Source organism: Aythya fuligula, chromosome 20 (assembly GCF_009819795.1).
Source record: "Aythya fuligula isolate bAytFul2 chromosome 20, bAytFul2.pri, whole genome shotgun sequence".
NCBI classification, from domain to species: domain Eukaryota; kingdom Metazoa; phylum Chordata; class Aves; order Anseriformes; family Anatidae; genus Aythya; species Aythya fuligula.
The window spans coordinates 7,707,350-7,732,797 of record NC_045578.1 but is presented as its reverse complement, the minus strand read 5'-3'; the positions used below and the strand labels follow the sequence as shown (position 1 = coordinate 7,732,797).

At 42.1% G+C, this 25,448-nt stretch overlaps 2 protein-coding genes across 7 annotated transcripts in view; one reads left to right on the top strand and one right to left on the bottom strand.

The window, feature by feature from the left end:
* The window catches only part of PIGL (phosphatidylinositol glycan anchor biosynthesis class L), a 66,390-nt gene extending 53,018 nt beyond the window's left edge, over positions 1–13,372 (bottom strand). Inside the window, exons 1-2 of the mRNA XM_032201166.1 lie at positions 13,108–13,372; positions 9,392–9,491 (exon numbers count right to left, since the gene is read on the bottom strand). Coding sequence (XP_032057057.1) covers positions 9,392–9,491; positions 13,108–13,372 — 365 coding nt within the window. The remainder of the gene's footprint in view (positions 1–9,391; positions 9,492–13,107) is intronic.
* A 1,872-nt stretch (positions 13,373–15,244) lies between these two features.
* The window catches only part of NCOR1 (nuclear receptor corepressor 1), a 67,159-nt gene continuing 56,955 nt past the window's right edge, over positions 15,245–25,448 (top strand). For 5 of the 6 annotated variants that reach the window (XM_032200748.1, XM_032200746.1, XM_032200749.1 and 2 more), the window contains exon 1: positions 15,245–15,369. The gene's annotated coding sequence lies outside the window, so the exon portion shown is untranslated. The remainder of the gene's footprint in view (positions 15,370–25,448) is intronic. The other variant, XM_032200747.1, reaches the window with a different exon arrangement.

The following is a 25,448-nucleotide window of genomic DNA, read 5'->3' as shown; positions in this document are numbered from 1 at the left end:
AAAGGCCTCACTCCCAAGGCTCAGATATTGATTATTCCATAATTTTTCTAGGGACTGTCTGAACTAGCAAAGTTAGATGAAGGGTATGGGAATAAACCAACTGTTTTTAATGTCATAAAGCCCTTGGACACGCTGAAGCTTCTTGTCTACCAGGAACCAAGGCAATTCCAGGGAAGTTACTGCAATTACCTCCAATTAAAGTGTGAACACACACACACTAGCTGTAAGTGCTACTTCGTACACCCAGGGTACTGGCCTTTAGGAAAAACAGGAATTGAGGGAATTGCCCTTCACTAGACTGAATCCCAAAGGGGAGGTTTGACCAAGAGAGACTGAAAATCCCCTTCCTCTGTTTTCCTGCACAGTAACTACCTGTCAGGCAGAAAATGCACATCCACTGCAAATGCAACTGAACGTTTCCAAACCATGTCATAGCCTCAGATCTCACAGCCCTGTTTTAACTGAGGCACTCAGCATTTTGTACTTTAGCTACAATTAAATTAAGATTATAAGAACACAGAAAGAAACCACACAATTCTTGTGAACAAGGCGTTAACGCCCAGTCCATTATTGTAAGAAGGCTTTTAAGAGTGTTCCCAGTATAAATCGGAATACATTTTCCCTGAGTAAGCTGGGTGGAATGCAGAGATTCAACAGCTTAAATTGAATCCGTGCTAGAATTTTTTGCTTGTTCCTCCCTTTGATTAACTTACTGTGACTACTTGGTGTAACTGCTACTCTTTAAGGAAAAAAGTTAACCATTTTATCTTCTCTGATAAAAAGACTCCAGCTGCCTATAAATGCCAGCAAGGCATTTGCAGCTATAGGTTAAAATGAGCGACTAGCAGAGATGCTGCTGGGCATCGCAGTATGGATTATCAAAGCAGCGAACCTTCCAGGGGCAGGGAGGAAACGCCTGTCATTCTGCATTAGTCCCCCAGAGTGTCTGTTATCAAAACACGCTGCATTGTTCCACTGGCAAAATAATTAGGTTGTTATACTTTGTCATGCTTAAAAGGCAACACTTGGGCATAACTGTTAAAAAATAATAATCTTACGGCTGTATCATTCTAAATTGGTAGTTTACTAGCATCATAAAGAAATTCTACTCCAAATATTTTAATCTGAAAACCTTATAGTTTATACTGCAAACCAGAAAACCCAAAGACACTTCTTTCTGCATGGACACGAGTAGTCTAGTTACAAAACTGCTCTAGTCAGCACATCTGTGCTAGCAGGAGACATCAGCTTAGGATGAGAACCACCAGCAAATGCAGAATGGGTCACTGACGTTATCTGTGCTCCAAAGAAGATGCCTGTCTTTAACATCTGTGGAGCACTTCTAAAAGCCATGAATGAGAGAATAGTAAAAGGCATTTCTAAAAGTAGAAAACAGGTGAGAACAAAAAAATGATTTCTAGTGGATTGTCCCGTCCTAGCGCATTTCCCTGTCTTCAGCCCTAGTCAGTTCTGCCAGGCTTCTGAAACACTGTCATTATACACAGCCTAATTTATTTTATTTTCTTACTATCAATGTACCAGTTCTGATGGTTTTTGAGTCAAATCCAACTTGCATCAGCTTAATGGGATGGCTGGGATCCCTATTCTCATATTTCATGTTTTGGGGTAAGTACTGTCGTTTTTATTCTGCTAAAATAATCTTCAGCATTAAAAGTATGAATCTCAATAGTTTTTGATCTCAATGTATTTTGATTAGATTTCTATAGAGACACATTGTACCTAATCAGTACTTCTTCACTTCCCCCAGCATTTATTCAGAGTCCTTGGAGAGGGACTACTGCTCACTGCTCTACAGAGGTAATCTGGGGGACACGTCCCTTTAGCACTGAAAAGATCATTTCCCCTTTCACCACAAACCCTTCCCCCTTTTTGTACAGCACGAAAGTTAGTTATGCTAGAACACTGAGAAAGGACCTGATTCACAGAAGCCTCCAGGAAGCAAAAAGGGCAAATTTCCTTAGTGAGGAAAACGGCTTTCTTACATCAAAATAGCTAAACCTACTTACTGCAATACAAGCTTTTGTTTCAGAAAGCAGCTTTCCTAGAGGGCAGACAGAAGAATTTCCAGAATTCAATTCCAGAATTTCAATCCCCAGAAGAATTTCCTCTTAAATTATTGCATAGAGCAATGGTTACAATAGCAGAAGCCTGAAAGCAGATTTTGATATAAGCCTTTGCATAAAGTGCCATAAAGATGCATAAAGATGACCTAAAATATCAGTAAATAGCATTTGTATTCAGGATGATTCTGGGTATGTTTGATTCAGAAAATGCAGATTGATTTCACTGTAATACACACTGAATGTGCAACCAGTTTTCATCTAAGATTTTCTGTTCCCCCTGACGTCATTCTTAATTACAGAAATCTCTGCAAAAAAAATGAAGAACCTTACAGCGTGGCTGAGATAGATAAGACCAAGGGAATCCCGTCACTAATGAAATATGCAGCTCTACTAGAAAAATCACACTGTAGCAATTGTAATCAGCACATAACTCAGTGCTTTAGAATTAGCAATAAAATAAAATGTCAAAGTATAATACCAGCAGGAACATAGAAAGACAAAGTGCAACTAATTACCACAATTACTGTAGCAGAATAAAAGCTATTAAACACTAGTCCCAAAGCACAACATACAAGAACAGGGAAAGAAGAAACATCAGGGAATAATATAAACTTTCTGATTAGAAACACGTAAGTAAAATAAATAAATTTAAAAGAAAAATCTCAGATACATTCAGCAAGATGACAGAGGTCTGCAAATGAGTGAGTCAGAAACTGGTATGAAATCACTGATTGTTTCCCCACCAGACTTAGGGACCACGATTTTGTTGTTGAACTTCTCCTGGTGCCCTCAGTTTTCAGGCAAGCTTTCGTAATTGCAGTACGTACTCTCACTATACAGCTTACATATTCAGCTCTCATGCACTCAGCATGTTGCATTCAAATCCATAAAACCATGAAAGAACATCCTAAGTACAGCAAAACCAAACTGGATCGATTGGACGTACTCCTTAACTGTCTATATTCATGTTTTTGAATTTTAATCCAAATTATATATTTCATTCTCCGAAGGGTCCAACTGTTTTTATATCTTTTTTATTGTCACAGTCAGATACATACATTATTTATTTAAGGATATATTTTTCCCATGACCTTACAGACACTTCTCTGACATGGGGAGCTTGGGGAAGGAAGTTTGTTGCAAGTTAAACATGAGGAAGTACAGTATTAGCCTGTTTACCTTGCATGGAAAAAAAAAAAAAAAAAAAAAGACCACCAACAAAGAATAATTATATTAAAAAATAATAAAAAATAGTTTCTTTGCTGTCTCATAAAAACTTGCAGTTAGCCTGTGAATCTGCATGGGAAAATGTCCTCCCTCCAGAGCATTGTCTAACTAGAGCCCTTTTGGACTTAAGTGAAATAATAATAATAAAAAGTGTATGCAATGCAATTTCCATGGAAACTCAGAAATAGATCTAACATTACTTGCAGTAAGTCTTTGTGCCGTGAGTGGAAAATTTTCTAGTTTACACAAATCCCAGCTATTATTTTCTTTGCAGTGCAAACACAGGCCAAATATTTTCTGTCATATTAAAGATACAAATGTTCAGTTTTACTTTCTGTCCGGTACAAATGTGCACAGAAGGTACAGAAGCTGCAGCAAAATTTCTGATACTTATCTTTCCATTAACCCAAAACAGATATTAGGAAAAAAAAAAAAAAAAAAAAGAATAATTTTGGCTTTCTTTTCACTTGTTCTTTTCAGAAAGTGAAAACAACTTATAAAACATCTCCTATTTACATGCAACATTACAGACTGGAAGACAGCCAGAGCATTGGCAGATGTGCCCAGCATTAATGGGAGCTTAACTAACTCTTCATATTAGATCAATTAGATGCTAATGTTTTCCATATAGCAGGAGAGAGAGCTTGCTAGCTCAGGAGCATCTATTCAGATTAATTACCTACAGATATGTATCAAAATTGTTGTATTTCACGAAATTTTAACAGCTCATGAAAAGCTAATGCTATAAAATTACTCCTGATAGGCCACCTTTCGACGCTGCCAGCCCCAGTGCTGCCATCACTGAACTAATATCTATCATATAGATGATGTTTGTGCTCACAGTACTTTTGCTATCTTTGGAGAACCTACAGCTTTACCGAAATAACAGGTATTATACGCAAGTCCAGTAGTTGACATACACTTAGGGCTGTCAAATAACCAATTCTTCCTTTATGTTGTTATTGTACTAAGTACAGACACAGAATCAGTGACCGTGAGTTTACTGGACTTTCAGAGGTACTTGGTAGTTTGCATGCACAGAAAACAAATGTACTAGGAGATTATAGCAAAGAGTGCATTAAAGGCAGGTTTGTTTCTGTTTTCAGAGTTGGCATTTTCATGGCAAGGCAAAAACTTTCTCAATAGTATTTTGCAAAGGTCTTGGAAAACTCTAAGTACTACTGACTGGGCTAAATGATAATGGATTTTTGTGTTCTATTACTTCTCCTTACACTCTGTTATCTGTGAGCCTACCCTAGAAAAGAAATGAATTTAGAAAGGCAGTCTGACCTGTGAACCATGTAACTGATAACATTAAAATTTAGCAGTCGGTGGGTGTGGGCTAAAAAAGAGGTATGTCTGTGATTAGCAAGAGTTTGTTAGGATGAATCAAGATTTACTTGTGAACAAGAGCTTACAAAGAAATCCAGTTTCAAAATCCCATATTAGTATCCTTGTTAGGAAGGTAAAAGCAAGACACATACTGTCATACTGGATCTAGAAGGTCTAAATTGCGTTTTGACTCACAGATCAAAACCCTTTGTAATAGACAATTGACTTGAGCAGGGGATTATGCATAACTGCTCTTTGTGACTGTTTAGGGGAAAAAAAAAAAAAAAAAAAAAAGCTTGCTTAGATTACAGTAATTCAAACTGTAGTTCTCAAAGTCCTTAAAATTCCATTTACCAAAGACAGCATTTTCAGGATGTGAGCAGAGGAAGCTGCCCATTGAGACTTTAAAGGAAGGGCATGATATCTAAGGCACTGAACATCACCTGCAAAATGCTGAGTAGTGGAAATCAACAAAGAGACCTCAGTCAAACTGGAACATGTCCAGCCTCTCCTTGGGTTGGATTTTAACAAAATGTTCAAAGGAACTTTCTTGATGCAACCATATAATCTCAATTATAATTGTTCATGTAATTGTTCATCAAGTCGTGTGATTTTTTTTTTTTCCTCCAATCTCATCTGCTCTGGCTTTCTCAACTAGAAGCAAACTCCCTACGAAACAGACTTTCAAGTCCAAAACCATTGCAATGACTTGTGACCTAATAACTGGGTTTGGAGACTAGAGCATCTTCATTTCACTGTGTTCTCAAGACCAGGCAGAACAACAACCACAAAAGCATGCGGGAGTGCCACATCAAAGAACAGCACCCAAATCAGCCCTTATGTAAACATTTTTATCCTCACTTTGTTACTGAAGCATTCTTTCCTGCATATTCTAAAGTAAAAGAAAGGAAGACAAAGCATCTGTATGTTTTAACGTAACTGAGGACTTGCTTTTTACTTGTGGAAGCTCTCTTCTTGCTAAGCTGAACCTTGCCTTTGCCCCACATCTCACAGTAAGATCACTTACTCAGACTTGTTCTTCTAAAGATGGAAGTTCTGCTCTGTTCAACAAATACTCATGTCCTTCACGCAGATCATTTGCTCCTGTATTACCAGAGCAATTTAAACTTTAAACCACAGCTGGCAGCAAAGTCTAAAACATGCCGAAAGAACAACAGAACTTTTGGCAAAACTTAGCTGTCCCTTTTTTGTTTGCGGTGCAGTCAAATGCTTTTTAAATTGGATCCTTCTGCAACCACAGAAATGTCCAGCACTGGAGCTGGCTACTATTTTAGACATATGGTATCAGATTTGCCAGTTGATTTAGTCTTTGTGTTTGTAATAGAATTATCATTCTAATTAGAATTATTTAATTCTCATATTTTAGCTATATTCACTTCACTGGAGATCTGCAGAACTGTAGCAGTTTTTGTGAAAATCAAGTCAGTACCGTGCCACTATAAGATAAAGCCATCAATCTCCCATTTTTATAGCCACAAGAAGGTCCATTCTTGCAACACATAAAATGATCAAAATGTGCCAAAGGCACAGAGTTTACGCTGCCATTTCTATCATTAATAAAGTGACTTTTCTCTTACATGAGTTTCAAACCTCACTCCCTTGCTACTCTTCCCTCATCCAGCAATAGAAATAATTGTGGCAGTCCAGAAATTAATTCTGTACAGAGCAAGTCCTAGTTCTGAGCTGGGTTGCTCCAACTATTAAGCCTACTGTGGGAATGGTAACTGAAAGTGGGCTGTAAAACTTTTCTCCTGCAAAATCAGTTCTTCATTTGGTATAGTTTTGGAGCCATGGTAATTACATGCCAGCTCAGGAGACATCTCTGCAAGCGTGGTGTCTGAGCTGTACTATTCACAAGTAGGAAGAGCCCAGTGCTCTAAACTAAAATAGTCCAAAACAGGCTGTCTGCATGTCAATCTGCTCATCTGCAATAACTGTGTGCTACGTGGTCAAGTACGTCCTTTTTACGTTCCTGGATATGCCCTCTACAACAAAAGGACTTTTCTACAGGAGATTCATGTGGGCCTCCATTATTTAGGGTTGAAATGTGGGTACAGTTTGCGATTATATTTGTGCAGATTTTACTTGTCTTTAAGTGAGGGAACAAATACAGTAACTACATCAAATACACACTGAAGAATCAGTGCAAAGTAGTTGTCTGATAGAGACTGAACTAGTCCTGACCTAGGAATCCTGGCTATACTTGAGAGAGTCATTGTTTAAGGCAAAGGACTGCTTAATAAAGCTTTGGTCTTTAACACAGATTGCATCACAGATTGACTGACTGAAGCTTTCTCTTTACAAGTTCACACACAACTCAAAATGTCATGTTGATTTTATACCTGCCTGGCCAAGTGAGATTACAGAGCAAGTCAATCACCTTGCCTTTCAGACAGATTTCCCCTTTTACATCTTGAAAATTCTACTCACCCACTTGTAGATTATGCAAAGAAAGAGGAAGCAGCATGACTCAGCTCCACACTACAATGGCTGGAGCAGATCCAGACCTAGCAATCCTTTGGGCTTTCCTTACCAAAATACAAGTCTGCAGCTTGGATAATGTAAAGCATGCAGTGTTTGCATAAGAAATGTTAGATGGCAGCATGCCAGCTACAGTCCTTAAGCATTGTGCTAGTTCTTTTCATTTACAGAACATTATCTTCTGCAGAGTTAGGATGAGAACAAAATAAAAACACAAAGGGGTCCAACCTTAAAGACTGCCTATGTAAAACAAAATGCTGAAGAGGAACAGCCTTCTGAACCATATTCCCTAGACATCGATTTCTGTGGAAATCTTGTGGTAGATAACATTAATTTAGCAAGTTTCACATCATGCCATACTGGTGAATATTTCTGTATATTGTGTAAATTAGAGAAGGGGGAGCAGAGGTATAGAAAGCTACAGACTTTAAGAAAACCAGGAGCTTTGAGTAAGTTTAAAGAGCCTTGAGTCCCAGTGCTTTGTCTAAACCACTGGAAAATACAGCTACTTCAAAAACTCAGTGTTATCTCAAAATCATTCCTGATCTTCTACCATTTTGCTAACACCTGATCCACAGCTGTTTTTTCATTAAGCGTGTCCACAATATAAGCTATTGCAGAGCATATAACGCACTGTAAACACACTTCAGTGCTCCGTATAAACAAGCTCTGAGCAAAATTCAGCAAGAACTTCAGTTGACTCCATGAATACACAACAAAGTTAGATGATTTGATGGTTATCTCACAGCAATCTAACATCTGAGATAAAGGCCTCAAACCTAAACTGCTTTTTCAGAACAGTATTTTACATCCTAGTCCCATGTCCAAAAGCTCTGGGAAATGGCATTCATCTGTCTTTTCAAGCACTGCATCCGCTGGTAGAAATTACGTATCGGTCACTGCTTTCACAGATGTGCATCAAAGTAGCAAAAAAGTACTAAGGAGGCATGATCCGAGCTATTTCTCTGGTATTACTTGCAAAAAGCAGCCCAGTGGACTGCGTACGTTGGAGGATGATTGAGCAGTATCGGGAAACTTGCATCACATACTAACCAACCTCATGTTGCATTAGAGGATGAAAGGCCAGTAGGCTGCTGGGCACTGTGGAAATTTCAAAAGATAGTTCATTTAGCAAACTTTATGCTTAGCAAAGCTTAGCTTCTCCTTATTCCCCCAGAAAAGTTCTGGGCATTGTCATATGATTGCACTACAAAACATGAAGTTATCCAAAGCCAGTTCATGAGAAGTGAGCGGAAACATCTCTTTTCATTCCAAAGGAAAAACAACTCCTATGCTGTTTTCCTAAGTGAGCTGAAAACTTGGAGAGAAACCTAAAGCTAAAAAAAGCAAAGAACTCAAGAGGATTTGTATTCTGGACTGTGGTTTCTGTTGCCTTAGCTCAAGGGAAAATATGTTCATGGGAAAAAGGCCTGCCAGGAGCCAGATTTTTTTCAACTCTGACTTTTTTAGTTGGCATGGCTTTAAATCAGTCTGTTTCTATTAAAGATACTTCTTCATAACCAAAAATGTTCGTTATGGATTTTATGATAGCTGTTTACAATTGAAACAACCAGTTGTGTCTCCCCAAAACACACACACACGGAAGTTACTGCTGTCTGAGTAACTTCTTTGACTGGACAGGACTACTTCTGAAAAAGTGCTCTGTTAGAGTGGTGGCTATCAAAAATACACAGGGCACTGTATTGTTTTACAGTTAGCATGACAGCAGATCTGTTTATACTGTTATCTTATCATGGAACTCAGACTTAAGCATAAGCTATCTGTAACTACATTATAATCACGTGAGAGGATAAGTGCAACCTAAAGATAGTGCCAATCCTCTGAACAGTTTTATTTTCAGCCACTGGCAATTCAGAGAAGACTTCTCTGTAAGCGTCTTTGATAACAATGTGAAAACTGTAACACAATGTGATCATGCTGCCCAAACAGACCTTGCCAGACCCCTACAACTATGGCTATCATTAATCAAAGTGCTGTATCAACACAGTTTACCCAAAGGACACCAATCCCCATTATACACTTGAATAGTCTTCTATATTAATTAGATTTCCTGAAGTTAAGAGTTAAGAAAAACTTATTATATGGTCTTTTTTTTTTTTCTTTTTTTTTTTTTGAGATTCCTCAGAACTTTATAGAATGATACAGTAAGCTTTCATGGAACATTAAAGTGAACTTCACCCCTTATTTAAAAACTGCAACTAATGCTATAAATGAAAATTGCTTACCTGTGATCAACAACTGTTACATTGGAAGCAGGAATTCCCAGAAGAGAACAACTCTGTTCCAGTTCTTTCTTACGAATCTCTCCTTGATTGTAGTAGTTTCCTGAAAATAACAAACAGCAACATCATCTAGTTTAGTTTAGGTCACCTCAAAGCAATAAGTATGAGCATCACATTAAAAAAAGGGCATCATTTCAGGAACGGCATCATTGCGGAGGAGAAACTCCATAAATTTTCCTAAGTAAAACCCATCTCAATTCAGGCAAAAATGCTGAGGCAATCTTCTGCCAACCTTTACCACATGAGCTTGTTTGGCAAAGGCATCAGAAACTGCCATGTCTAATCAGATCAGTTGTCCAAGGAGCCCAGTATCTTCCTTCTGGTAGTGGCCAAAGTCATGCTCCTGCTAAAGACATGGGAGATCTTCCAAAAAACAACTCTGGAATAATCTGCTTGGGCAACTGCTTCCAACCACCTGTTTGATTAGTGGTATTTTATTCCTTGAAACATCAAAACTTCTAGTTCTTCAGTTTTATTTTAATTGGGGCTTTCTGTTTTATTTTTGTACATGCCTAATCCTCTTCTGAGCATTGTTAATTTTTTAGCAATATTTAATAGCTCTTTTGATGAATTCCAAACACTAACTATACTTTGTGACAAAACAAGGAATCTTCTGACGGAATATACATGGACTAACTGTTTACACATTATTTGAACTCAAGTCACCAGTATAGTACAAAAGAATTGAGCAAGATCTTTTCATAAACACGGGAGAAACGTCCTTTCTAGTGAGGTGACTGAAAGCTGTTATCATTGGCAAATTTCCAGGTTGTCTCTGTGAAAGAGGTTATTGGGCCTTAGTCCACTTTAAAGACACGTAAATTCACAACAAATCAGTAATAATTAACCTTCTCAGAAAGGGCCAAAGAGTCACTCCTCCTTCACCATTGGAAATGGTGCCATGAACTCCCTCCTGTACTCCTAACAGCACAGGCCTGTAGAGCCAAGTTGAACAGCAAGTCTGAAGTCCTTGAAAAAGAACTGTCCCAAGGTATATTCTTTAAGTGACTAAAGTTTATAGTATATCCTGGACCACTTCTAATAAACACATGTTGTCATGTAACACTAAGACACCACAACAGAAGATGCTGATGAAATGAAAAGGATTTTAGGAAAGGAATTCCATCATAAAATTCTGTTTTGAGACAAAGATTTTTCAGAAATCTGCAGAAATGGACTTTCATGATACTAGTGTTTTAAGATAACATATCTTATGCTGCAATATAGTGTAGTAACAGACTGCACAGGATATTTTACCCAAATGGTACCACTGTTATCAAAATACCTAACTTTTCCTGAACTCAAAGGTACAGATCCATGTTGCTAACAAGAAAAAATGGGCAGCTGTTGAGAGCAAAAACAGCTGAATAGCTGATGCTGCTGGACCTCGTCCATGGAGCACTCACAATAGAGAGTCAGCTACTACAGAGAGCAAAGCACATTTATACGGAGTTATTAGTTCAATCAAAGATTACTTAGTGTGGAAAAGACTGTTTTCTTTCACAGGGCTGTAACTCTGATTCATTTCTAAGGCATTTTGATTGATATCTGAGAACTACATTACAACGGATCCTAAGTAATGATTGTGTTTCAGTGTCACAATTTACGGAGTCTTTGATCAACTCGCTTGTCATCATCAATCATACAAACAATGACAGGATGAACCATCTGAATCACCCCAAAGACTATTAAGAGGCACAAGAAAAGCTGTTAGCTCAGTGAATGCATTTTCCTATATGGGCTGCTAGTTCCATTACGAAGGCATGCAAGACATGCAATAGAAGACAGTGTCAAACATACTTAATGTTTCATGTCACTGAATCGGGAGTGCTGTAAAGGACAATAAAAAAGAGAATGTGAATAAAATAAGCAGAAGCACAATACTTATTTGGAAAGTTTTCTAATTGCAGCAATGTTTTAGTCCTGAAAACTGCAATAGCAAAGTTGCACGTCAATAATCTCTTCATTGCTCTGAAAAAGTCAAACGGGATCCATGGAGTTTTGTACCTCAGCAAAGACAACTGAAAGCTTGCTCTGCTCTGCACTAAATCTTGAATAGGAGGGATACAGTAAAGTCACTACACCATCAGAGTTCATCAATAGCTTAATCTTGGTCTTCTCACCGCGATAGTCTGTTACGACAGAAAGGTATGAGAACAAAGAACAAAAGTTGGCAGTGAACAAACTGGAGCTTTCCAAACTACAGAGGTCCCTTTTCCCAAATACAAGTTGCTGTCACTGCGGGATGGAAATGTTTGTAGCCTAAGATACACAACAAACATAAAATATCTTTAGCTTTCACCACAGACTTATGAATTCTAGTACGGCAGTATGTGTCTGAAAGATCATTTAAGATGAGGTTGCTTCCTATACCCGAAAAACTGAACAAGGTAATCATAATGAAATGCAGAACAGTAGCGTTGCATCAGGCACAAATGCACAACCTTGAATTCATCAGAAGAATAACTTAATAAGTATCAGTTGTGCATTAAAAAAAAAAAAAGTAATCTTGGGTTTTAGTAGATTATGAGAACAAAAGACAACAGCGTCAAGCGCTGTGGAAGTCCCTTGCGATATTTGTCCTCTGAGAATCCTTCCATTCGATTCAGCCCCAGACAAGCCTCAGCGAGACCAACGATTCGACTCTTCAGTTACTGTGCTTCAAAAATAGACGTGAGACGACTGGAAGAGAGTCCAAAGGAGAGCAATGAGAATGACCAGAAGTTTAGAAAACACGATTTATGAGGAAGATTGAAAGGAATTGTGTTGTTTAGTCTAGAGAAGATAAGACAGGAGAGGCAGATAACAGCGTTAAAAAAATGTCAAAAGCTGCTATGGAGGGATACTCTGATTTCCATCTTCACGGTAGATCAAACAAATAAGCAAGCTTAAATCATTCCAAAGATTCAGGAGAAAAGCGATTTGAAGAAAAGCTAATGTAGCACTGAAACAGACCACACGGGCTGAAAAACCTCCCTGGAGGTCCTGGAGAACATTCATCTCCAGGAAATGAGGACACCACTGAGGCTGCCTTTGAGCCAGCAGATGGACAGCGTGACCTCTTTAGGGCTGTTCTTCTATGATTAGACTGACACGCAACTGGTATCTTTAGATGTGTTACTGGGAATGTATTGTTACGGTGCATTAAAACCAGATCATCTAAAGCAAGTCCTCTACAAGATGACAAAATCACAGGATGCAAAGAGTAAAACAATGCATTTCTAAAAACTAATGATATTTCCATGCAATTTGAAAGTGTGTCAGTGCTGCAGCATAAGATTTGATTGTGGAACCATAGTGGTTTGGATACGCAAGGGAATTTTAACACTTCTCAAGCTACTAAAACCCTGCAGGAAGCTGCATTTTGGCTGCAGACACGTATGCATGGTCACATCATGGGGTGGCTGGATATGATGACATGCCACAGCCCAGAATAGTGCCCAAACCCCGAGACAAGAGGCACGGCAGGGTCTTTGCTGCACAGTTCTTCCCCAGGGAGGTCGGGAGGGTCAGCACGGCAATGACGTCACGCGGGGGCACCACGCTGACGTCACAGCCCTTACAGCCCCGCGCTGACGTCACGGCCGGGCCGACACCCAAAAGGGGAAGGTGGAGGGGGGGCAGCCGGCTGTCCCCGCCGCGTCCCCCCGTCCCCTCACCTGCGGAGCAGCACAGCACCGCGGGGCGGCCGCCGGCCCTGCCCAAGGCGAGCAGCGTGGGGGCGAAGAACATGGCCTCGTCATCGGGGTGCGCCGTCAGCACCAAGGCGCGGGCAACAGCGGCTTCCCCCGCCGCGCTTCCCCTCGGGGCGGCCGCGAAACGGCGGCGCAGGCGACGCGTGACCCCGAGCAGCACCAGGACCGGCACCAGGACCAGCCCCAGCAGTACCAGAAGCAGCCCCCAGCCCCACCGCCCCGCTGCCATAGCGACCGGCGCCTCACGCTGCTCCCCCGCCGGACCCGCGAGGGCCCGCACGAAGGTTCCGCGGCACCAGAGGTCCCCCCGCCTCCTCCTCTTCCTCCTCCTCCCCGCCCATCTCTGTCCCGCCTCCGGGCGGGGCCGCGCACCGGCTGCTCAGCTCCAGGGCTGGCCAGGGGAAGGGGAGCTCACGGGGCACCCCGCCTCGGTCCAGCCGGGGAGCGGAACCCCTCAGGAGGGGTTATAATAGGGGCCAAGCCCGTTAGTGCGGGAAGCCAGGGAGAATAGGGCCAGCCAGCCCTGCACGCACCACCTGACCCTACTTAAAGGTTAACGAGTAATTAGCAGCAGTGACAAACTCAGGCTGTGCGGTGTGTACCTTCTGTCCCTGTACTGTGTGGCTGCGGAAGACGCGCAAGCGAAAGCTCAGAAGCAGGGCAGGGCATGAGGAGCACGTCTTCAGAGACGCTTTCTGCTGTCCGCGAATCTGTCGGCTATCCCGAGCGCAGCTACGAGGGGAAAAAAAAATGTTTGGATATGTCTCAGAAGTGAAGTCAACCGCTGGAGAAGGTTGCAGAGCAAAAGAAGGCAGGAAGTAGTAAAATAAATATGCAAAAGGCAGTCATATGCGGTGGCTTGGAAGCTTTGCTGTTGAAGACAAATAGGCAACATGGAAGACAAGCACATTACCTCAGCCAGAGTGTGCCGGCTGCGCAGGTTCAAAGAGTCAAATGGGGAAAGCAATTAAGCAGAATTCAGCATCTGAAGAACACCTAAAGTCTCTCAAGATACTTGCCTGACTTGCCCTCACACTTTTATTTGGATATCTATATCCTTAAAAGTGAATTGAGGCAGTCATTGTGTGTATTGGGATCAAAGACTGCAACCACTTCGCCTTGGGGACACCTCATGTCACGCTAACATAGCACTTAGCAGAGTGGAACTCAGCTCTGCTACTAACTACAGACTTGATAAAATGCATGTTTTATAAGTAAAAGTCACCTGTTTGCCACAGGGCGAGCCCCTGCTTTATTACTCCGAGCAAATAACTGTGCAGGCGCATATCCCACGTGTAGGGTATGACTTCTGGTACTTAGTGGAAGCTGTAACGACACGAAAACATTTTCTCAATGGGATGATTTAATCTCATCTAATGGTATTTTTTCCCATTGTAAACCTGGTAAGAGAACCATTTGTGATCTCAACGCATCCAGAATTACACATTTGCAGATAAAACATCGCAAGGATTTAAAAACCTTATTAAAAGAGCTACCTGTGCTACATTTTCCTCTCAGGGAAAGGGGAAAAAAAGCCCAAGACATTCTGGATTTTAAACCTCTCCCGTTTTTCCAAAGCCAGTCACCGCTCCGGGCCCTCAGGCCGGCGGCTCCCTCAGCCCTGCTCCGAGGGGCCCAAAGCTCCGGAGCCCCTTTTCATCCCCTCATCCGCAGCCTGAGGGCTCGGCGGCCGCCTCCCGTTAATTGTGATTATTATTTTTATTCATGTCAATCGCTTCGCCTTTTCTTTTCGGGCCCTCAGCAGCACCTCCGGCCCCTCTGCCTCAGCGCCTCCCGCCTCATGGCGGCCGCCCCCCCCTCAGATCCCCTCAGCGCTGAGGGAGGGGTGGGGGGGGGGGGGAGAGAGCGGGAGCCTTTCCCCGCCGCCTCACCGGCCAGCGGGTCCTGGAAGGAGCATAACAACCCGCCCTCTCACCCCGGGGCCCGCCCCCCGTTCCTAGCGAGCTGCCTCCAGCCGAGCAACGCCACGCCGGCTGCGCGTCGGGAGGAAGGGGCGAGCCTCCCTCCGCCGGGAGAAAGAGCCGAGGAGCGGCGTTGCCGTTCTCTCCTTAGCTGCCAGGACCTGGCGGGCCGGGGCGGAGCGCGGCGAGCCGGGGGAGGGGAGGCAAGATGGCGGCGGCGGTGGCGCTGAGGTTGAGGTGAGAGGCTGCGAGCGCCCAGCCCCGCCGGAGCCCGCCGCCGGGCCGCCCCCGCGCCGCGCCGTCGGTAAGGGCAGGGGGCCTGGCGGGGCGGCGAGCGGGGCTGGCAGGGCCTGGGGGGGGCAGCGGGGCCTCTAGCGCCTCCGTCGTGAGGAGGAGGAGGAGGAGGAGGAGGGGGAAGAGGCGGGGGCCCCGGCCATCCCTTCCTCCTCCTCCTCCTCCTCCTCCTCCTCACCGGGGACGGGGCCGCTCTCGGGCCCGGGGGGAGGGCGCTGGAGCCGGGGGGGTCCTGAGGGAGGAGGCGGGGGAGGTGGGCGGGTCAGGTGTGGCTTAGGGCGGGGGGTGCCCCCTGCCCCCGGTGCTTTTTTTTTCTTATTATTATTATTTTTATTTTTTTCCCCACTGTTTGTGCGCCCCGAGGTCCGGAGGGGCTGCGGGTGGACGTTGATGGTGCCCCCTGAGGGGAAGTTTGGGGAGAAAGTGCAGAGCATCGCCGTGTTGGGTGCCCATCCTTGTCCTGTGGGTGGGAGAAGTCCGATTTAAACCAATAAACCAGTCATAATTAAAATACATCCGAATCGGCCCTTGGAAGCTTGGGCAGGGGTGCGTCAGGAGATGTCCTGCTCCTGGCCGTGCGCTGGGGCTGTCAGCAGACAGTGAGGTACCCGTTTGGGACCCGTAAACATCCCCAGCTTCTGCAGGGCACAGCGCGGGGGCTTTTCTGCAGTCACCCTGACTCCCTGGTAAAGAAGTTTGTGTTTCTGCACTTAAAAAGCTGTCAGTAGCAAGTCAGTTGCAGTTGGACGAGGTTCCAGATGGACGCGTGTGCTCTTACCGTTGGGCTCCAGTACATAAATAACAAACTTGGTGATCCGAGCAGTCTGCTGCTGTCCAAAATACGCCTCTTCATGTTGCACATACGTGGTCTTCACCAATATTCTACCTGTTCATGACTGTAAATATTGGTGCAACGTAATAATAATAAAAAAGATAACTTCTACAGTGAGAGGGGTGTCTAGTTTTGAGTACCTGCTTTTGTAGTGGTATTCTGCATTATTTTTAGGTATAATAATAGAGCTACAAGCTGCTAGAGCTGAGGCGAGGCTTGTTATTTCAGGCTTTAGGATGTGAGGGAGAAATGGTGCTATTAGAAAAGAAACATTATGGTAGTATGATGACTGAGGGTACAGCCTAAGTGCCTGAGTAAGTGGACACACAGCGCTGTGTCCCGGTGCGTAAGGACCGTGCAGATCTGTTGCAGTTCTGTGCTGGAGTTATACTCTGCTGAATGTTGTTATTCCTGATTAACTAAACAGCCTTGACATTTGGAAAGGAAATATGTAATGATTGATGGGGGTTTCTAGTTAGCTGAAATCTAGTGTCTTGTGTTGGGGGATGAAGGACCTTCGTGCTCAAACGTTCAGGGGAAACAAGCCAACTGCAGTGACCCTTCTTGCGATAACACAGTTAATTTTTTTCTTGACATTACTCTACTACATGATAGAATATAGACTACCTAGGAAACAAAATGTTGTGCTTTATATGTAGTTTGATTTGTCTGCGGATAATATCCTGTTCAATATAGGTTGCTAAAATACTTAAACTTGTTGCTGAAGCAGGGGGAGAGGTACCATTTTGGGGATCTTCTTTCCAAGAGTTAAACTGCACATCTGTTAGTGTATGGAGGGATATTCCAAATGTTTGCTTCCACAAGTGTTAGTTCTCTCTAGCTTTTTAGTAAGTGTACAAACCAATTAAAGGTAACTCTCCAAATTTATATTAAATCTACAAAGTTGGGGTATATCCACTGTTCTGTGTTATGCTGATGATGATTTATTCTGAATACATGTTACATGTACAGCCGCTTATTTTAGTTGCTCTTCCTGGGCACACGTGTTCTGCATCATGAAGGGTCTAGAAAGCTCTCAAAAACTGAGGTAAAAGTAGTGACAGACTTGAAAGCTTCTTTTTGATTTCGTCCTCTGGTCCCCTTCCCCAGTTCTTGTGGTTCTATTACTGCATCTTCTAAGTTGCCTCATTTCTCAGTTACAGCATGACTGAGTGATGCTTGCAGGGAGAGGAAGCTGATTGCTTCAACTACTGCTAATACTTTTCCAGTTACCTTTCTGCGTTTCTGTATCAGAACAAATATAATCTTTTTTTTTTTTCCCTCTATTATGATGTTCTTAATAGTGGCATTTATTTTTTTTCAAAGCTCTCAGTCAACGTTTTGGTGAAATGCTTTTTTTCTTCTTCTGTGCTTATCTGCAAAATGGTTTCAGTGAAGGTTTTCCTGTATGATCAAAAATACTGTTCAGAGTTCTTGTGTGTGTAGCTACTTAAAGTTAAGATTTTAACAATTGTTTGAGTTGGAACAGATCTGTGCCTCATGCAGGTGCAGTACAACATAGCACAATCTTGAGAACAGACTACTAACCAGACAGTGGTTTCATAATGCAAACAAACGTTTCCTGGATGCAGTCTTGAACTCTTCAAGTCATTTGTGTTCTTCAGTCAAATGTGAATCGGTGCTTCAGATGACAAGCAATTAACCGAACGTGTTACCCGGTCTCTGTACTGTAAATGTTCCAGGTAAAAATTCTGACCTGTGCAGACTGCTCTCTGTAAATATTTACTTTAGGCTATTTCTAAATTATGCAAATAGACGGGAACGTGCTGGATATGTCCTCAGCTTGAGTTTCTCTACCCTTCAGTGAGTCTCCATCTAGTAATGATGTTTTGTGATGTTCCCTTCCTCTTCTGTACCTGTTCAGCATTTATCCACCACCTGTTAAATGCCTACCCCAGCCCGGGCCTACTGGGGCTTGAGTTTAGCGAGCTGGGGTGCATGCAGGAAGCTCAAACTTACCTTGCAGCTAAGTTTCCTCCCAATATCCTGAGAGAGATTTCTGTGTCCTTGAATAGCTTCACATCTAAACCACTCATGTAATGCTGCCACTCCCAGACTGATTTGATACGCAGTTTTCTCTTCAGGCTTAAGGAGGATGTTGGTCGATGTGGTTTTGAAGTCAGTGACATCACCTGCTCATGATTACTGAGGCTATTGCAAAATTAAGGTACTGTAGTGTATGAAGATGCGTCGCCCACCTCTGAAAAATCCTGTTGTTCAAAACTCTCAGAAGTAAAAAAACAAAACAAAAAAACACTCAGGAATGAAATTTTTGTGCAGACATTGGACAAACTCTTGACCAGGACTTGAGAATTCTGTGCATATGGACTGGTCTTGGGTAAAACCGAAATTACATTCATAAAGAGTGAGGGGAAGAAGGCCTATCAATGAAAAAGGACAAGATAAAGTACAAAATATGCTTAAGCTAATATAATGTCTCTTTTGACTGTCCTTCTTGTGCCGTAAGTTTAGCTGTGGCTTACAGGGAAAGTACGTTTGGTCGATTCTGTTTGTAGCTGTCGTGGAGTCAGAGGCCCGCTGGTCCTGAGGAGAGCTGAAAACGGCCGCGGTGCAGCTCACGGAGTTCCTGCAGTGCAAACACCCACTGGGCGGTTCCTGGTGGGGAGAAGTGGATGCTCTCCTAAAAGAATTAAAATACTGTCATGTTTCAAGGAAGGTGCCTAACAAACGGGAATATAAATCAACTCATGCAGGAAGTCTACTAGGAGACACACTTGCCTCTTTCTTCTAATGAACCTGTTGATTCCTCTCTGTTCATGCTAGAAAATTAAGCCCATGTAAGTTCAAGTGCTGTTTTCTGAACTTGATGTTATTACAGTTCAGCTGTGGCCTTCACCTCACTAACAGTAGTTTGGGGAAAAAAAAATAGAGGAATTAGTTTAAGAATTATATATACTTGGTTATTTACCATAGAGTTTTGTCTCAGAGTCACATTCTTCACTTACGGTTTCTGCTCACTATGCTATTTTAAATGCTTTGCTGTCAGAGAAGGGCTGTGTGAAAGGTGTGAATTCTCCCATGTAGTAAGTGTAATTTCATGATTTACCTATCTGGGAATGTTATTCCCAAAACCGTTTCTCATAGAAATGGTCACTTACCCGTGCCATTACAGCTGTTATTTTGTAGGTGCTGTTTTGCTGTGGTTTCAAAGAGTAAGCCCGTGTGTGTCCAAAACCCTAAAGTTTTGTTTTTTAATTTTTTACACCCCCACTATGGCTATTGAGGTTTCCTTACACCATTCATAGCTTGAGATCCTTTCCATTCTTCACCGTTTTCTGTGACTGAGAGGCTGTTGTGTAAGCTTCAATGAGGAATTATATTTTTATATGTTGGTGCGTTCTCGGTGAAGTAGAACATCTCAAACTTAATCATAAATGTCAATAAATCACAGTTGCACATAAATCAGAATAAACTTTGTTTCGAGAAGGTGATATTGCACAGGATATGCACAATCTGAATAGGCCTGAACACTCTAGTACAGTAAAATAGAATTCTTATTTTAACCTTTTTTGTCTTTTTAGCTGAAACTGAGGGTTATTTTTGTATGAACTCAGTTAACTGAGGAGAGTGGTGAGGCTGGTACTTTGTCCTGTACAAAGAAGCAAAAATTGCTGTCTTGAAATAATACTTCATAGCATATAATATATGTGAAGATTGAGATCATCATAATTGTTTGTAATCATGGGTGAAACAGGAAGAATTAGGTGGATTCAAGTAAACCTCAGTGAGCTGTTAGCACTGACTGGTGAGTGAGAATGACTCGAGGAAGGTTGTCTAGTTCTTATCACTGCAGTTGCGTAGCATCTCTTGAGTCTCTTGCATGCTGTGAGCTGATGAGTTGGAAGATACTTTGTGTGGTTTCTGTTTCACCTTACAGCTTCGCGGGTTAAGTTTGAATGCTTCAGTTGATGTTTCATAGCCAGTTGAATTAGCCCATGGCAGGGCTTGGGCCCTTCAGAAGGGGTAAGGTGATTATCTGGGCTGTGGAAGCTGCTGCACTTGTCTTAAGAGGCGGGGGAAGTACTTTCAACATTCAGTTCTGTATACTTGGTTTCTGGTCTTTGGCTCATGAAAATTTTCTGTGGTGTACACTAATTGTGTACTATTTGCTGTCTTGGGACAACCAGGAATGAAAATGTGGTGTTACTGAGAAAAACAAGATGTTTTAAGTGTCTTTAGGAGGAAAGTGGATAGTTTCTATTATAAAGACATATTTTTGAAACCAGAAAGCCTCGTAAGGTTTGTATCCTTCTTTGATTTAAATCATTGGTCAGCAGTACTTTTAGTGAAAGAAGTGTTTCCATCCTTCATTTCCTTTTTTTTTGAATGAAGGATTTTCTCTTGCCTCTTTTGGATAGTTTCGGTGTTAGTGTGACCCTCCTTGGCTGAAGAGAGCTGGGTAGGTTCCTGGGTAGGATCAGGAAGTGCTGCTCCTCGATAAAAGTCAGGAGTGAGAAGATTTAGTCTCATGGGGACTCTGTGAATCCACTAAATGAGAAGTCAGAAGCTGACTCTTTCTCCTGCGTGTTAGATTTTTAACAACTGGTGAGCAGACTCTGAAAATATTTACTTTTCTTTGAAATATATGTGCTCAGCACTTTTTTTTGGTGAGAAAAGTGGGTAGCTGATTAGAAACTTTGTAAGATGTTAATGTAGTTGTAGTTTGTCCTGTTCTGATCCCCCATATAATGGCAGCCTCGGCCTTGATAACACTTATTAGCAACTTTTCTTTAAGCTCATAAATTACAGAAGAGAGATTAAAATAGAATTTCCTGGAGAAGAGTGTCTTGTCAGCTGAATTTGATCGACCCCATTTGCTAGAGCACTAATTCTACAAATACAGTAGCCAGAAACAGGAGAAAGAGAAACTGTTATTTAAACATGAACTGTAAAAAGGTGATCTTGAGATTTGCTAGCCAGGTTTGGTTGCAGATTGCACATGCAATTAAGTAATATTTATCTTTTGGTATGGCAACAAAAATCCTTTGGAAGTACTCTTTTCTAACTTAATATTTAATGTTCTAAAAGCTATTACTTAAGTACCTTGAGGAGTTGGAAGTCTCTTAATGGAAACCTCTTTCTATTAAAATGTGAAGTATAAAATCCTATTTTCATTTTTGAGCTATCTTGATGCAGATGGAAAAGTCGTGCTAATAGAGAGTAAATGTGACATCTTGAATGGGCTGCTGTAATGCTCCTTGACTTCTGTCACTTCTGTAATTGGCTAAATTAAAGGATACCATGCTTCCATGTCATGTAGAGTATGAGTCAGACGCTCTATAGCATAATTGCGAGTTTATGCTGTGGACATTCAGAAATAAAGCATTGTTGTATGCTAGTAGAAATTTCAAGGTATGAGAAGGGGTCAAGTTCAGATGCTTGGGCATTTCTTAACTTTTTTATTTCTTAACTTTTTTCTTTAACTTTTTTTCACTTTTTGTTGTGAAGCACAAATTTATTGTACATCTACTCAACCATCAGCCTTCTGGAAGGTTCTTGAGTGAAAACCCATTACATTTGAGGGTTGTCCAGTCCGATCCTGTGGCTACTTTCGTCCCTTTGCGTTCCATCCCATTACTTTGCAGAACCTTGTTTAATTGGACCTGAAGGGTTAACACAGACCATGGCATCAAAAAGGTTGGAAAAGGCCTTTGAGTTCATTAAGTCTAACCCAAGCTTTTTTTCTTTGTCACTAACTCTTTTCACTGTTGTTTTTCTGAATAACTGTCATATGACTGTGTGATAGCTGGGCACTAAGGCCGTGACTGAAGGACTAATACCTGCTCTTGAAATGTCTGGTGCTTTTTTTAGTTAAGGACGAGGCTGCTAAGTCGGTCCTAGCTTCTGACTGTACTTTTAGTGTGCCAAGCAGTTAGGTTTTAGATGGTAAGTAAAATCTAACCTTTTACTGTATCTATTGGTTGATCAAATAGCTTTTTTATATGGAGGTTGGATATACTCCCCTGTTTTTAGAAATCTGTTGAAAATGTACATTAGTTTTCTCTTGTATATCCCCAACATGCAAATTTGATGTTTTTGGACAAGTGCTTGAACAGACTTAAGATTATCTGACAGAATAAAAATACTGGGAAGGTTTGTTTTGCATACCCAGCAGGGTATTTATTTGAAGGGCTTACTTGTGTGGCTCTCAACTTGTAATTTTGTGTTATTGTCTGTGAGTTGGAGCGTTCGCTGACTTGAAGGTACAAACGCAGGTCTGTTTAGTGCATGAAATCTGTTCTTGTTGTTTGCTTTAATGGGTTGGTTGTTCAGTACGGCCTGTTTTGGGGTTTTGTTTTCCCTCATAATACTCACTTTTTATGAAGGGAAATCACAGAATGGATTATTCATGGGTATTATTATCATACTTCAGATAAAACCTTTCTAACCACTGCTGAAACAGTCTCTTCACTGGAAGTTTCATTTTATGCTGGAGTGAAATTTTAATAAATATCCCCAGTTTAACTTAGTGATGTGTTGTAGGCCACCCCCTGCCTAAGGCTGAGCCTTCCTTGTTTTGCTATAGGCTGGTTGCATCAGAGCTTGATTTACTGAGGCTGCTGATTTATTTATTTTTAGAAAACAACTTGATTTGAGCTTTCTTTAGCTGTAATCTAACTCTTTGCACTCTTTACATCAGACTTAGTATGCTCAAAAACAAGCTGAGGAAAATCCCCCCCAAAGGATGAGAAATTTAATTAGCAAATATTGGTTAAAGACTTCAAGGTGGCACAAAAACTCCCCTCAATGCAGAAGTGCTGATTTGTTCCGTGCATGTGGAGAAAACCAGAACCCACCCCTGGGCCTGGTCTTTCCCCGAGACGTTGAGCGTGCGAGTGGCAGACGGGGTAACCCTGCCTGGGGCGATCCTTTCCTCTGACCGCTTCCCTCTGCTGCTGCACACACTTGGGTGGCCACGAGTTGAGCGTTTTGGGGACCTGGCCTGCTAAAAATAGTTCCTGCTTTAAACGTGCTGTGTTTTCCCAAGCGAAGAACTGCTTTTCTCTGTGGCAGCGCTGGCTTTTGCCCGCTTAAAATGCCATGGATCCGCAAGCTGAGGCTTGGGGACTTGAGTCTTAGTTCTGATTCAGTCGCTGACTATTTCCTGGGTAGCCTTTGATAGATTTCTTAACCTTTCAGTGACTCATTTTCCCATGTGCACGCTGAGGATAGCGCTTACTTACGTGTCTTTCTGAAGCATTTTGAGACCTGCAGATCAGGAGATGCTGTTCAAATTAGTATTGCCTCTTGGAACCAGATCTGAAACGAAGCTATGACTGTTGCTCTTGTAATATCCGCTTCTAAATGATTTGTAACTTACTCAATATTCTCTGCATATGAAAATGTAAGTTCACACTTACATTTTAGCTTTTAAGGGAAAGTTTGAATCGGTTCTCTTCAGTAGTTTGAGGTGGTCAAAGAGACAAACGCTGTCGTACTTTTAGAAATAAACAATGTTAAATCATTTCCTTATCTGAGGAGCTCGAATTATCGCAGGGCTAAGTGTGTCCTCCCAGCTCCTGAAACTTCTCACTGCTTTCCTCAGCTAGGTATCTCCAGACCCAGCATTTTCTTTTTTTGGTTCTTAACTCCAACTTCCCCTGTATTTTATTTATTTTTTTAAATATTATCCATTTAACACTACCGGGTTTCCCCATCCCTTGTATGTTTTACCACAGAGTCCAGGAATGTCAGTCATGACCTGGGACGCTATAGGAGAAGAATGGATTGAGTTATGAAGCAGAGAATAAAACATACTTATTTCTGACCCTTCTGATTGTCTGTATTCAGTGAGACAGACGATCGGCCAGCATGGTTGGCAGCTGTATGAAAGTATTCGTGACCTAACTTTATCTTTGTCAGACATTTAAGGCAGAATTCCAAAGTCTGTAACAGTTCTTATAAATGTTTATATGAGAAAGCTCTGAAATCTGCAGAAGGACACGAGAAGATGGTATGAAAATACCGGTCTGAAAAAACAGAGTCTTGCCTTCATTGAGTGAGCAGAAATGGAAGCTGATTTCTTGTGTCGTAGTTTGCCAAGGATGCTAAAAATGAAAATGAGCAGCCTCTGGTCTGGCGTGGGAGCAGGAACTGGTGGAAAGATCGGAGAGGCAGCGAGAGCTGGTAGCAGTGAGCTGTACAGGGGGATCCGGGTTGTGTCTGAGTAGAGGAAGACAAGGTTTGTCATGACTAATGAAAAGATACAGCAGTGAGAAAAGCCTGGACAAGGTTGTTTACAGTCTCTATTCACAGTTATAATTTGATGCAAGAAGAGTGCCATATTTAAATGTAATCTCAATGTATGGAACCTCGAGAAGTGACAGCAGGGAGGTGGCATTACCCTCCCTGACCAAGAAATAGGTTTGTGAAGAAATTCTGTCTGCTGGATGCACGTAAGCAACTGCTGGAGGTAGAGGCAAATGCTGCTACGTGTGAGGTTGGAGGGTGCCTGCACCTACAGAGCTGAAGTCAAGTGCATGCATCCACAGCTGCAGAGTTGGGTAATAAAGCAGAGATCAGCAGAATGTTGGTGGTAATTCTACAGGCAAATGCTAGCACCGCCACCCCCCTGCATATGACAGAATGTAAATATGCTCATACCAAGAGATCAGCAGATAAGATGGGATCTGCAGGGCATGTAAAGAGGTCAAATTAGGAGAGCGTGCAGGCACGTCTGAGTGCCTGTGACAAGAATAGGAGCTTGAGAGGGGAGGGGAATGCTGCATTTCAGCGTCATTTTACATGCTCTTGTACCACAGTGTCATTCTTGTCCTAAAAGGAGTGAGATCTCCTACAGGATCCCCATCCTTTAGCTCCTGCTGCACCTTTGCAGTGCCAGGGCGTAGCCACGTGCCTCCTCTGCTGTAACGCCCTGCTTTCTTCCTCTCTTCCTCCTGTCTTATCGGTGCCTTCCCATGTGGCTGAGGGTGGGGGATAAGGCAACCCCCACTTACAGCTTCATCTTTCCTTTTTTTTTTTTTTTTTCCTCTTCACTTCCACCTCTCATTGACCACAATTATAGCCTCTAATTGTGTTTCTGTTGCCTTCTGCTGTTGGTAATTTTTTGTTTGTTTGTTTGAGGTTATGGTGCTACAAATGCGGTCATCCTCCCAGTTCTCAGAAGGCCATTAGACTAAATGTTTTCATCTGTATTGCATAGACTGCTTAGACTATGGGATGTGGGCTTGCGTTAGTGTCGTCGGATGCATGAA